Below are 14,170 nucleotides of genomic sequence, written 5' to 3' on the forward strand. Positions count from 1 at the left end.
ATACAATTTCATTTCATTATATCTTGTTTTTCATTGGGTCGTTTTGTTTTTTTTCCCATGTTTTTAGCTTTGCGTTAAATGTGATCCATTATTGTGCATGCCATGTTCTTTATACAGGGAAACAATGTAGGTGGAACCATAGCCAACTTCTAACAAAGGCCTACAACTTGGATGTTTTAGCTGGAGCTTTGGGTTTTAGACTCATGAAAGATTCTAGTCTTCGAGAGTCTAAAGGCCGCTTTACACGCTGCGATCTCGCTAGCGAGCGTACCCGCCCCCATCGTTTGTTCGTCACGGGCGAATTGCTGCCTGTGGCACACAAAATCGCTCGGACCCGTCACACTACATACCTATTGTACCATCACCCATTCCCTGTAGACTGTGAGCCCTCGCGGGCAGGGTCCTCTCTCCTCCTATACCAGTCTGTTTTGTACTGTTAATGATTGTTGTACGTATACCCTCTTTCACTTGTAAAGCGCCATGGAATAAATGGCGCTATAATAATAATACCTGCCTAGCGACGCCGCTGTGACCGGCGAACCGCCTCCTTTCCAAGGGGGCGGTTCGTTCGGCGTCATTGCAATGTCACTAAGCGGCCGCCCAATAGAAGCGGAGGGGCGGAGATGAGCGGGACATAACATCCCGCCCACCTCCTTCCTTCCACATTGCCGGCGGCCGCAGGTAACGAGATGTTCCTCGTTCCTGCGGTGTCGCACATAGCGATGTGTGCTGCCGCAGGAACGACGAACTACATCGTACCTGCAGCAGCAACGATAATTGGGAATAGGGGAGCATGTCACCGATTAACGATTTTGAACGATTTTGCGACCTTTTTCAATTGCACGTAAGTGTCACACGCAACGACATCGCTAAAGCGGCCGGATGTGTGTCACTAATTCCGTGACCCCAACGACATCCCTTTAGCGATACCATAGCGTGTAAAGCGGCCTTAAGACTAAACTGTTAAAGTAGATTGTATTATTTGGATATATTTAAACATTTGTGGTGGTCAGAATTGTTTGTTCATATTCTTCATGGTGTCCTGGTCTCCAAAAAGGGATTTTTGGCCTAAAATATCCAAAGTTGTTCTTTTTTGGCCTCCTTAGTTGATATAAGTGCTGCACTGCCCCTCCCAAGTGGCTTCCAGCATTCTACCTATGGACCTTCATTATTGCATATGCTATGTTCGTTATACAGGGAAACAATGTACGTGGCGCCACTGCCAACTTCTAACAAAGACCTGCAACTTGGATGTTTTAGCTATAGCTTTGAGTTTTAGACTTGTGAAAGATCTTGGTCTTTGGGAGTCCAAGACTAAACTGCTTAAATAGATTGGATTATTTGGATATGTTTTAAAAAATATTGTTGATGTCCTTGAGGGTGTCATGGTCTCCAATTAGTGCTTTTTGGCCTAAAGTATAAAAGAAATTCTTTTTTGCCTCCTTAGTTGATGTGACTGTTGCACTTCCACTGCTTCCGGCACGCTACGGACCTCCATTATAGTATATGCCATGTTCTTTATACAGGGAAACCATGTACATGGCACCACAGCCTATGTCAAACAATGGGCTACAACTTGGATGTTTTAGCTAGAGCTTTGGGTTGTAGACTCGTGAAAGATCCTAGTCTTCTGGAGTCTAAAGGCCCCGTTACACATAGCGATGTCGTTAGCAAGATCGCTGAAACGTCACAGGTTTTGTGACGCAGCAGCGATCTCGCTACGTGTGACACATAGCAGTGACCGACCCCTGCTGCGATATCGCCGATCGTAACTGAACATCGTGGTTCATTTTTTATCATTGGTGTCCCACTGGGCAGCATGCATCACTGTGTTTCACGCCATAACGACTAGCGACCTCGTTGGGTGGAAACACTACGCCTCTATCAAGGTCTGAGTCTGTGTGACAGGGTCTCAACGACCGCCGAGGTCGTTATACACATCTCCGTATCGTTGCTGTGTCGTTAATTAGATTTGCCTTTTTTCCAGCTCACTAACGACCATGTAGCGACGTACCAGCGATCCTGACCAGGTCGTATCGTTGTAGGGATCGCTGGAATGTCTCTACGTATAACGGGACCCTAAGACTAAACTGTTAAAATAGATTGGATTATTTGGATATGTTTTAAAAATCTTGAGCGTAGAGAAGTTTTTGTTCATGTTCTTGAGGGTGTCATGGTATCCAATTCTTGCTTTTTGGACTAAAATATACTAAGGTGTTTTTGTTTTTTGTTTTGTTTTTTTGCCTCCATAGTTGATGTAAGTGCTGCACTGCCACTCCAAGTGGCTTCCGGCACGCTACCTATGGACCTCCGACTGGATCCCCAGTATGCCATCTCGGGGTCCGAGGGCACCGGGAGGGAGCAGCAGCTGCAGCAAGAACTACTGGCACTGAAGCAGAAGCAGCAAATCCAGCGGCAGCTTCTTATAGCCGAATTTCAGAGGCAACACGAGCAGTTGTCCAGACAACATGAGGCCCAATTACATGAGCATGTAAAGGTAAGAGATGGCTAATCGATCAGTGTCCTCCTGAGAGGCTTCTGATGATACTGACTTGTCACTAACCTGATTGGGGGGTGTCACTTAACAGCAGCAACAAGAGCTTCTTGCCATGAAACATCAGCAGGAGCTTCTGGAACACCAGAGAAAACTGGAGCAACACCGGCAGGAACAGGAGATGGAAAAACAGCAACGGGAACAAAAACTAATGCAGCTGAAGAATAAAGAAAAGGGAAAAGAAAGTGAGTGCGGGACAGATTGATGTTTTCAGATGCACAACGGCTGCAGGAAATCGCAGACACAGGCAGTTTCTATATTGGCTATAGAAGTTAAATAGCTAAAAATAGACGAAATGCAAAAACGTCATTAATTGATTGTATCTACACTCAGAGAGAACTGAAGTGGCCATCATAAAATAAGATCATGTTGCCCCACTAGCAGGCTGCCAACACCCCTGCAACGCAGGGAAGATAGTTGACCATTTACTAGAATCGGCTAAAGTTGAAATGTAGAACTACGTGCGGCCCTTAAGGAGGTTGTCCACTACTTTCATTGATGGTCTAGCCTTAGGATAGGTCATCATTGTCTGATCGGCCGGGGTCCGACACCCCGCACCCCCGCCAATCAACTGTTCTCTGTACCGCTGGCTGCAGCAGGCAACCGTAAATTCTCAGTTCTGGGCTGCTCAGTCTTCTGATAGTTGCCATGGCCGGGTACTGCACATTTGCCTCCTATTGATCTGTATAGAAGGCAGATGTGCAGTACCCGGCTGCGGCCACTATCAGAAGACGGAGCAGCTCCGGAACTGAGCATTTCCAGCCACCTGCTCCTGCCACCGGAACTGAGAACAGATGGCCAGGTGTCAGACCCCGGCTGATCAGACATCATGACCTATCCTAAGGATAGACCATCAGTGTATTAGTAGGGGACAGCCTCTTTAACTTGAATGGCTGTCTATATGGATGGGTCTCATCCGTCACAACAAGAGTCCCTGCCTGTTGGTGTTTCTTCTCTCATAGTGGGGGAGAATCCGCCTCCAAACCATAGGCGGTAACAAGGCTTATAGAAAGCGCTTGTAAGTGTAAACAGTTTGGCTTTTTAAGTTACTTGTTCCTTACTGTTTGCATGCTTTATCTGTTTGTGCACATTACTTCTCTTCTTATGCCTGATCTGTTTGTGCTTCTTTGTTTCTTGGGGTTTACGTTTTGGTTCTTACATCTTATTTGCAGGTGCAGTTGCGAGCACTGAAGTCAAAATGAAGTTGCAGGAATTTGTCCTGAATAAGAAGAAGGCTCTTGCGCACCGAAGCCTAAATCACTGTATGTCCAGTGATCCTCGCTTTTGGTAAGAGATAGGAATTTTATTAAAGCAGACGTGTCATATGCTAGTGATTTGTAATGGCATTATCTGCTGTAAATGCTGCTGTTCTGTATAATCTGGTGGTGGTGGTTTATTTTTGGCGGGTTTTTGTTTTGTTTTGGTTTTTTTTCACCATTTTTGAGATATGGCCCTCTATTGCCTGTACAAAAATCTAAGTTGTTTTCCAAGAGGGTGTGGTCTTCTTGAACACCACCATAGAGAAGAGCTGAGGACCACGCCCAGTTAGCTAACAAGAACACATACAATGACGAAGGGACCATATCTCTGGAATGGATACACCGCAACAAAAAAACCCCCTAAAACACCAGACTCCGGCCTCGCTCACACAAGCATATGAATTGGATCAGTGCAATGGAAAACAAATATCGCTTTGTACTCGGAACTCAGAATGTTAGTCAGTGAGGCAGAGCAGATCAGCGATTGCTGCGAGTGGAGGCGAGACTCGCCAATACAAGGGAGTACAAGGGCAGGAGACAGGAGGGGTGAAGGGAGTGTCTTTCCTACACCTCTTCTGCCCCCTCTGGTGACTCACTCTGTATATATTGCAGTGTTTCACCTCTCCTGTCCCCTCTGGTGACTCTCTGTATATAGTCATGTGTTTCACCTCTTCTGCCCCCTCTGGTGACTCGCTCTTTATATAGTGATGTATTTCGCCTAGTCTGCCCCCTCTAGAGCCTCTCTATGTATATAGTCATGTGTTTCACCTCTTCTGCCCCCTCTGGTGACTCGCTCTTTATATAGTGATGTATTTCACCTAGTCTGCCCCTCTGGTGACTTACACTGTATATAGTCATGAGTTTCACCTCTTCTGCCCCCTCTGGTGACTTGCTCTTTATATAGTGATGTATTTCACCTAGTCTGCCACTCTGGTGACTTACACTGTATATAGTCATGAGTTTCACCTCTTCTGCCCCCTATGGTGACTTGCTTTATATATAGTCATGTGTTTCACTTCTTCCGCCCCCTATGGAAACTGACGGAAACTGGATAAACATATAGCTGGGATGATTTAAGAAAGCCTGCACTCGCAGGGAGTTGGACCCGATGGCCCTTGAGGTCCCTTCCAACTCTACCATTCTATGATTCTATGAGTCAATGGGTGCAAGAAAAAAACAGATAACACCCGGACCATCCATATGCCGCCTGAATTTTATGGCTACAGTACAATTCTGTAGCATAGAACACTGTAAATAGTTCTGTAAATGATTGTGTAATAGTCGCTGAGAATAAAAAAACCAATGCATGCTGATGGCATATGGATGGTAGGTGAGAAAAAAAAATTGCACACCCTCATGACCTATAGAATACCAAACGGATTTCACTCATCCTACTCTCCTGGATGAAAATCGGACTGATTTTTCATATGTTCGCCTCAGGAGGACAGTTGCATTTATACCAGTTTATGAAAAGAAAAAAAAAAAATACCGTGTTTTTCGGATTATAAGACGCACCCCAGATTTAGAGGAGGAAAATGGGGGGAAATTATTTTTAATGTTAAAATGGGGGTACATCTTGTAGTCTTATGGTCCATCTTATAGGCCGAATTTAGCTTACTGGAGGGGTGTGGAGTCATAGGAAGCAAGCGGATGCTGGGAGGAGGGTGTGTCACGGCGGCACGAGTCAGATGCCATTGATCTCCTGGCGACAGACTTCTGAAAAATGGCATGGAGGCGGTGCATGCTTAGGTTAAAATCTCGGAAAGCCAGATATTAATCTGCACATGCGCAACCTTCTAGAAGACAGTTACGTCAGCTGCCGGGAGATAATGGCGCCTGCCTCGCGCCACCAATACACCCACTCCTCCCAGCCCAGGTCCGCAGCATCGTCCCACTTGTGCTGCTACCGGCTTCCCGTGACCCTGCTCCATCGCCCCCTTGGCAAGCCATATTCAACTTATAAGTGTGTCTTTTTATAATCCGAAAAATATGGTGACAGGTCCTGTTTGAGCTACCCTTCACATTCATTCACGTCATTAGGAACAAAATTACCAAATCTCTCAAACCCCTTCAATTTAACCTGATAGCTGCAAGTTTGAACCCAGGTCCTCAGGGGTTGAGTTGGCACACAGCTGGACACCCTTCTCACAATTTGTTTTTAATTTAATGGAAATAAATGATAAAATAAATAGCAAGCAACATAAGAAAGAAAAGCTGCCAAACCTGAAATAAGTCATACTGCACTCTCTCTCGCACAATTTGGTCAGTTTCATAGGAAACTACGTAAACCATCAGGCAGGGTGTCTTTGAATTTTGGTAAATCGGTATACCTAGGTGAAGCTAAGACTTTGGAAAATCTTACGAATTAATACTAAGCCAGCATGCTGCTTCAATACATGGTAGCTAGTATAGGCAACATGGAAAAAGGCATCACTTGAGACTATAAATTTTCGACTTGCATCAGAGGCTTGGCTTGGGTATATGGGCATTCTCATAGAGAATCTTTCACCAGTTTTAGTGTGATTACACCTCCAGCTTTCACCTCACAGCAGTCAGTGTGGGTGGAGGGGGAGCAGAGCTGAGCGGACTGTGGTTACAAACATCTATGCAGCTCTCCTCTCACATTGCTGTTGGTTCAGCTGTACCTCCCTCCTCCCACACACACTGCTGTGAGATGAAAGCTGAAAAAGGTGTTTGTAATCACACTCAGCCCTGCTGTTCTCTATACAGTAGGTATAGCAATCAGGACTGCGAGCTCTGTCATTAAATCTCTTCTTCTAACCTCCTGGGGGCATTTTCTCTTTTATTTTCTTTTTTTTTTTTTTTCCCCTGCATGACACTTCTTGCGTATGATTGGTCAGCAGCATGCAGAGAAAAAAGTACACTCTCCAGAGAAGAATTTCTAACAACACTCCCTTGGACTGATAATAAAATAGAACTTAAACTTTACAACCTACTTTCTCTGCAACTAACATTTCATTCAGCTCTGCTGCCACTATTCATTCAGCTCTGCTGCCACTATTCATTCAGCTCTGCTGCCACTATTCATTCAGCTCTGCTGCCACTATTCATTCAGCTCTGCTGCCACTATTCATTCAGCTCTGCTGCCACTATTCATTCAGCTCTGCTGCCACTATTCATTCAGCTCTGCTGCCACTATTCATTCAGCTCTGCTGCCACTATAAGTGTGTGTGTGTGTATATATATATATATATATATATATATATATATATATATATATATATATATATATATATATATGTATGTATGTATGTATGTATGTATGTATAATATATATTATATAATTTTTTTTTTTTAATATATTCATTGTGTTTATTATTGGTTATCATTACTTTTGGATCGCCCCTTGTGTATATATATATATATATATTATATATTCAGCTCTGCTGCCACTATTCCTATGTGTATACATTTGCTTTGACTGTGATTTAATCTTAGATACAATTAAGTTTAGATCTTGGTGATAATTTTTCCACTTTTACATTGACACTTATGGTAAATATATATTTGTGTATATTTTTAGCTATATTTTTGAAGCTTAAATTGGGTATTTTTAAGTTTTGTTTGTTCTTTTTTTTTTTTCTTTTTTGCTTCACAAAAATGTGTGCATGTGTAGCTAGTATGGCATAAAAATTAATTATGTAATCCTCTTTGGCCACAAAATTGGCCGTAAATATTGGGGGGTTTTACTACCTTTTCTGGAAAATTGCGTGACCTTTTCTATACAAAGACTGCATACTGGTATTATATCACAACCAGATAAAGGAATTACACTCAGCCTCAATACAGTGTTATACACAATGTCTAAAAAATACTGCTAGGGCAGAGGATTCAGCTGACCCACCATGGAGAAATGTTTGAGTGGGACCATGTGTATTTATGACTTTGTGGTAGTGGGGCTTGGAACAATCCCCTTTAGTCTATACCATAATCTGTCCCTACTCTTTTGCATTTGCTCTTCATCCAATTCTGACCTTTTGCATGTCCTATCTTTACAGGAAGACTCAACATAGTTCTCTGGACCAGAGTCCACCCCCTCAAAGTGGAGTATCGGGCTCATACCACCATCCTGTTCTTGGAATGTACGACTCAAAGGATGACTTTCCATTACGAAAGACAGGTAAGAATAGAAGAAGGATCTTAAAGGAAACCTGTCACCAGATTTGGGGCCTATAAGCTGCGGCCACCACTACTGGGCTCTTATATACAGTATTCTGACATGCTGTATATAAGAGCACAGGCCACTGTGTAGAACGTAAAAATGACTTTATAATACTTACCTAAACGGTTGGTGCGGTGCAGATGTGTCAGATGGGTGTCTCCGTTCTTCATGTGCGGCGCCTCCTCTTTCGGCCATCTTTATCCTCCTTCTTCTGAAGCCGGGGTGCATGACGCATCCTACGTCATTGCACACGCGCTGGATTTGAGGTCCCGCTCGTGCGCACTACAATACTTTGATATGCCCTGCTCAGGGCAGATCAAAGTGCGCCTGTGCAGGACCTCCATGCCCACCTGTGTGCAATGACGTAGGACGCGTCATGCACCCCGGCTTCAAAAGAAGGAGGAGAAAGATGGGCGAAAGATGAGGAGCTGCACCCGGAGAACGGAGACACCCATCTGCACCACACCGAACGTTTAGGTAAGTATTATAAAGTCATTTTTATGTTATACACAGCGGCCTGGGCTCTAATATATAGCATGTTAGGATACTGTATATAAGAGCCCACTGGTGGTGGCTGCAGCTTATAGTCACCAAATCTGGTGATAGGTTCCCTTTAACAGGCTTTGTGCATACCATTGTTGGTCTCTTTACCCTTTTTAACCAGTAATTTCATCCAAACGTATGCTAACCTATACCAGTTATTTTTGGATCTCTCTAATTTTTTAGTTTTAATAAAATAAAATTATTCTTATGTATGTTTTCTGGGTCTTTGAAATATATAGTATAGGAGTCAATGCTTTGCTACACTCAACACTTCACCAATTTACCAAACAAATATATTACTAAAGGTCCTGTTGACATGAAATTCACACCAGATGTCGGTAACAACCCATCCAATCCACACAGGCAAAGAAATCAAACCATAGATGTCCATAAATATAGTGATATGTAATAATGAGAAATGTCACAGTGAAAATATATTGAACATCTAAAAAGAGAGGTGCAAATAGCCATGGAGAGGCATGACTTAATTATATCAGTAAATATAAAGCAAACCTACTTTTACTTTAGTAAAATAATATCAGCTGATTCAACTGATGGCCTATAAAAAGGTGTCTCATTACCAAAGTGCCACACAAGAAACATCTCATGACGGGTAACAACAAGTGAGCTATCGCAAGACCCTCACAACCTGATTGCTGCAAAACATACTGATGGCATTGGTTACAGAAACTACTGAAGGGTCCAGTGATCAGTGTTGTGGCCTAATCTGAAAGTGGAAGGAACATGATTTCACTATAAACAGTCTGAGAAGATGCTCCCCTCAAGATTTAAGACAAAAGAGTGATTGGTTGTTCTCATGTCAAATCTGTGTGTGTGTGTGTGTGTGTATATGTATGTATGTACGTATGTATGTATGTATATATATATATATCTATATCTATAAATTAAATAAAATAAAATATACTCATATATGTAGTTTTATATATATATATATGTGTATATATATATATATATATATATATATATATATATATATATATATATTTGAAAATAGTATATGATACCTATTCCTGCACCTGTCTGCCTGTCTGCCTGCAGTGGAATTAGCGTCTATGATGGCGACACAGTGAAGACAGGCAGACAGGGGCGGGTATAGATAGCAAGGCCTGACCCACTTAATTCCTTCCTGTTGCACCTGTCAATCAAATAGCAGTGCATTGCTGGAACTTTACTTGAACATATTTCTGAAATAAAACATCCAATCTCTGAACAAAAGCTGTGCTAAGGGCTGTTTCACACATTCAGCATTTCACCGGATTACCGGATCTGGCACACTCCAGTACAGTGTAATACAGTACAATGGCATTGCAGCAACCTCCGGTCATATGCAGTCATGTGACCGAAGCATATAACCGGAGCTTGTCGCGATGCCATTGTACAGTATTAACACTGTATTAGAGTGTGCCGGATCCAGTAATCTGGCGAAATGCCATATGTGTGAAACGGCCCTTACCTTCAGCATCCTAGCGCCAGTATAGCACTGGCTTTACTTTATATATGAAAATCCTGCTGGTTGGGTCCCTTTAACAAAGGGGTGTACTCATTTATGCTGAGCACTGTGTATATAATACTTGTTCTCTTTCTGGGCCATATACATGATATACATACTAGGATTGAGTGGTCCGCTATGTACACGTGTGGAGTGACTGGTGGATATTGTGCACATACCTTTATAATGCTGTTGCTGTGCGTGTGGTGCAGACGGTTGGTGCATTAATTACATATGTAATGGTGTTTTCCTCCTCTGAGTACTGCTCTCATTGATTCCTTTCACTCCTATCACTCCCATATTTATACATTTGTTATTTTCCTGGTCTCTGCCTCTTCTCGCCGCCCACAGCCTCCATTCCCATTTCCCTGTGCGTGCTTTACAAGTAGTTACAGGAATGCTTGTAAATAATTAATGCGGCAATAGTATATTTATTTGATGTGGTCTTCTCAGGCAATGGGCTGAGCTGGTTCCGTGGGTTACGCCGGGTTCCAGCGGAAGCTTTCACCAGTATTGCATCCATCGATTGAAGTTAATGTGGATGCTTAAATTCCAGCTTGTTGGTGGACGCTCAGACGTGTGAGGACTCCCTGGATTTACAGCAATGTGTCTACTTATTAGTGCTAGTAAAACATTGCTTGCTTAATGCAATCGGAGCCAATTATCTGCATTTTTACTGCACAGGACGAAAAATATCCCAGACCTGTAAAGTGCCTTTCCTCGTATCTTGCTCGTAAAACGAAGTACCTAAAAATAAGACTCGGTGATGGAGATAAAGTCTCTGTGACCTAAAAAAAAAGTATTGTATAATACACGTAATGATACACATTTAAAAGACTAAACAGAAGATCTGTGCAGGAGATGGACTGAAAATTATACGATCTCTTAAAGACAATGTATCGTCGGAAGACGACCTGTTTTTTAAGTCTTAGGTTAAATATATATATTTGTTTTCATATTACAATCTACATTAAGAAAAAGTTTTTAGAAATGTTGCAATTTTCACACTGGCGCTTTTTTATACTCCCACTTCCTGTTCTTGACTTTTCAGAAGTCTCATTATCATCACAGAGAGAATTACAATAACACAGGTAACACCTCTGTGCACAGGTGATAACACAGGACTCTCCCAATCACAATAGGTGATGTCACAGCTGATCCTGACCCTCCTGCATCCTAATCTGAGAGCAGTAGAATGTAGGGGCTGAGACCCTGATCCGAGTGATGTCACTTACTGGCCTGCTTGCTGTAGGTTTGATAAAATTATTGTTTAATCAGCAGGAGATTATCAATAGAGGACTAGTAAATCTGCTGCCAGGTAGTCCTACATAATGAGTGCTGTGTAACCCAAGCACTGATAGGCAGCTTTCTGCCTATGCACACAGAAAGCCACCAATCAGTGGTGTGCGTGGGGTTATACAGAGCTCAGCATTTTGAGAACTGCAGAAGATAAAACAGATTTTATAAAAAATGCAGCAAGCAGCTCAGTAAGTGACACATTGCTGGAATCAGGATATCAGCATCTACATCATGCTGCTTTTATATTGGTTAGTAAAACCCTGGTGATCGATTCCCTTTAATGAGTGATGAATCTGACTTTTATAATTTTAACATATTGTGGTCTATGGGTGATATATTACACTCATGGACTCAATTACAGGAGTTTTTCACAGCACTCTGCTCCCCATGTTCTTATATGCTCTGGTAGCTGCCCATCATAAACACTTTACATGTAGTCGAGCACTGTATCACAGTTCCTATTCAAAAGCGTAGCTCCGGAACAAGTACTTGCTGATCGGTGGGGGTGCCAAGTGTCGGACCACCACCAATCTCCTATTAATCACCTAACCTGTATACAGGTCATCCATATGCCTTAAACCAAGATCCCACCAACCTCTAAACTATGCACAATGTTAGAATTCAGGAATAAGCAAGGCTTTTAAAGCGAATCTGTCACCAGGTTTTTGCTAGTAAGTGACACATCGCTGGAATCAGGATCTCTACTGCCATTTTATGCTTCTCACAGATAAGGTGTTAAATATCTGGTGACAGTTTCCCTTTAGGGCTATGTGTGCACACTGCAGTTTCTTCAGCGAAAAACGCATGCGGTTTTGGTGCGTTTTTGCCCATTCGTTTCTTCACTCTGTTCAATGGAAAAATGCAAAAAGAATAGACATGCGGCTTTTTTCTGCACCCAAAACTGCAGGCAAAAAAAAGTCACGTGCGCACAGTATTTATGAATTCTCATAGACTTTACTGGGGAAGAAAATGCATACAATTTAGGACAACAAACTGCACCAAAAGGCATCAAAATCTGCACTGTGCGCACAGGGCCTTAAAGTGGTATTGGTCCGATGCTAAAATATATTCTCATACTGCGTCTTCTTGTTTTCTCTGCCCGCTGTTTTGTTTAGCATCTGAACCCAATTTGAAGTTGCGCTCCAGACTGAAACAGAAGGTGGCAGAGCGCAGGAGCAGCCCTCTGCTAAGACGGAAAGATGGTCCTGGCGTCACTACGCTGAAAAAGCGTCCCCTGGATGTGTCCGGTGAGCGCGTTCATCTTGTTACACTCGTGGCTTTTATACTATTATGTAATGTATTATGGAGGATGCCGACTTTTTATCGCGCTGTATCCACTACTTTGTAATGACTGTTTATGTTTTGCGTCTTCTCGTAGATTCTGCGTGTAACAGTGCCCCGGGGTCTGGCCCCAGCTCTCCCAACAACAGCTCAAGCAACATCACTACTGAGAACGGCATCGCTGGACCTTTGGGCATTCAGTCAGAGGTATCTAGGCTAAAGAGAGAATTTCCCCCTTGCATCCAAGTCATTGACTTATTTTTCCAAGTCCTACATGTGCAGTTTAATTAGTTAAAGGGGTATTTCCATCGCCAAGATCCTCTCCCAATATGTAGTAGGTGTAGTAATCATAATATTAGCCAATACCTCCAATTAGAAATTTAGTACAGTTCCCCCTAATATAGCCATGTCTCTTACCTCATGTGCAGGGTATTGCAGCTTGGGTCTCCATGATTATGACCACAAGCAACTTACTGTCAATATGAGTAACATGGATACCTGAGCTGCAATGCCCTGCACATGAGGTAAGAGATATGGCTATATCAGGAGAACTATACTACATTTCTAATTGGAGGTATTTGCTAATATTATTACTAGCACTGCATATTGGGATAGGATCTTGGAGATGAGAATACCCCTTTTACCCCTTTTGACTTTTTTTTTTTTTTTTTTCTTTTATAGGCAGCATTGGTGCACAGGCTGGCAAGCCGAGACGGGTCTGTAACCCAACTGCCACTCTACACCTCACCATCTTTACCCAATATCACTCTTGGGCTGCCTGCTAGTGGATCTGCCAATGTAAGTTAAACATATTCTCGATTTTTGTTACATAGGCGTAAATACAGATTTAGAATATTTTCCTATAAGAACATATATTGTCTGCCAATTTGTGCTGCAGATTTACTCCATAGCATAAAATCTCATTCACAATGTTTGGTACTGTAGTATATAACCGGTCTCCAATCCAGAGAAACTAGTGAAAATATGGCTGCATATTTGCCCCCTGGAAACACCCTAAAAGTGAATGTCCAATAATTTCCTTCCCATCACAGAATCAAATGATCAAATTCTACCTGCTACCAGCCACCACAAGGGGTTAGCTTACATCACAGATTTGGGATAAGGTTAAAGGGAAAGGTCACACAGTGGGCCTTATGGGCGTCTCCGTTCTCCGGTGCTGGCACCTCCTCTTTCGGCCATCTTCGTCCTCTTTCTGAAGCCGGGGTGCATTATGCGGCTATGTCATACACACTCACCGGTCCTGCGCAGGCGCACTACAATACTTTTTGATCTACCCTGCTCAGGACCTGAATGCCGGCGAGTGTGGATGACGTCGGACCCGTCATGCACCGCGGTTAGAGAAGGAGATCAAAGATGGCCAGAAGATGTGGCGCTGGGAACCGGACAACGGAGACTCCCATTAGGTCCACCGCGCGACCGTTGGGTAAGTATTGTAAAGTGTTTATGTTATACTCCCGGCCTGGGCTCTTATATACAGCATGTTAGAATGCTGTATATAAGAGCCCGGTGGTGGTGGCCGC

At 42.9% G+C, this 14,170-nt stretch overlaps 1 protein-coding gene across 1 annotated transcript in view; it reads left to right on the top strand.

Moving 5' to 3' along the window:
• Positions 1 to 2,281: 2,281 nt before the first annotated feature.
• The window catches only part of HDAC4 (histone deacetylase 4), a 72,158-nt gene continuing 60,269 nt past the window's right edge, over positions 2,282 to 14,170 (top strand). Inside the window, exons 1-7 of the mRNA XM_075318926.1 lie at positions 2,282 to 2,497; positions 2,589 to 2,739; positions 3,727 to 3,841; positions 7,833 to 7,954; positions 12,464 to 12,595; positions 12,727 to 12,836; positions 13,311 to 13,427. Of these exons, the coding sequence (XP_075175041.1) occupies positions 2,303 to 2,497; positions 2,589 to 2,739; positions 3,727 to 3,841; positions 7,833 to 7,954; positions 12,464 to 12,595; positions 12,727 to 12,836; positions 13,311 to 13,427 (942 nt within the window). The 5' untranslated portion in view covers positions 2,282 to 2,302. The remainder of the gene's footprint in view (positions 2,498 to 2,588; positions 2,740 to 3,726; positions 3,842 to 7,832; positions 7,955 to 12,463; positions 12,596 to 12,726; positions 12,837 to 13,310; positions 13,428 to 14,170) is intronic.

The sequence above is a fragment of the Anomaloglossus baeobatrachus genome, chromosome 7 (assembly GCF_048569485.1).
Source record: "Anomaloglossus baeobatrachus isolate aAnoBae1 chromosome 7, aAnoBae1.hap1, whole genome shotgun sequence".
NCBI classification, from domain to species: Eukaryota; Metazoa; Chordata; class Amphibia; order Anura; family Aromobatidae; genus Anomaloglossus; species Anomaloglossus baeobatrachus.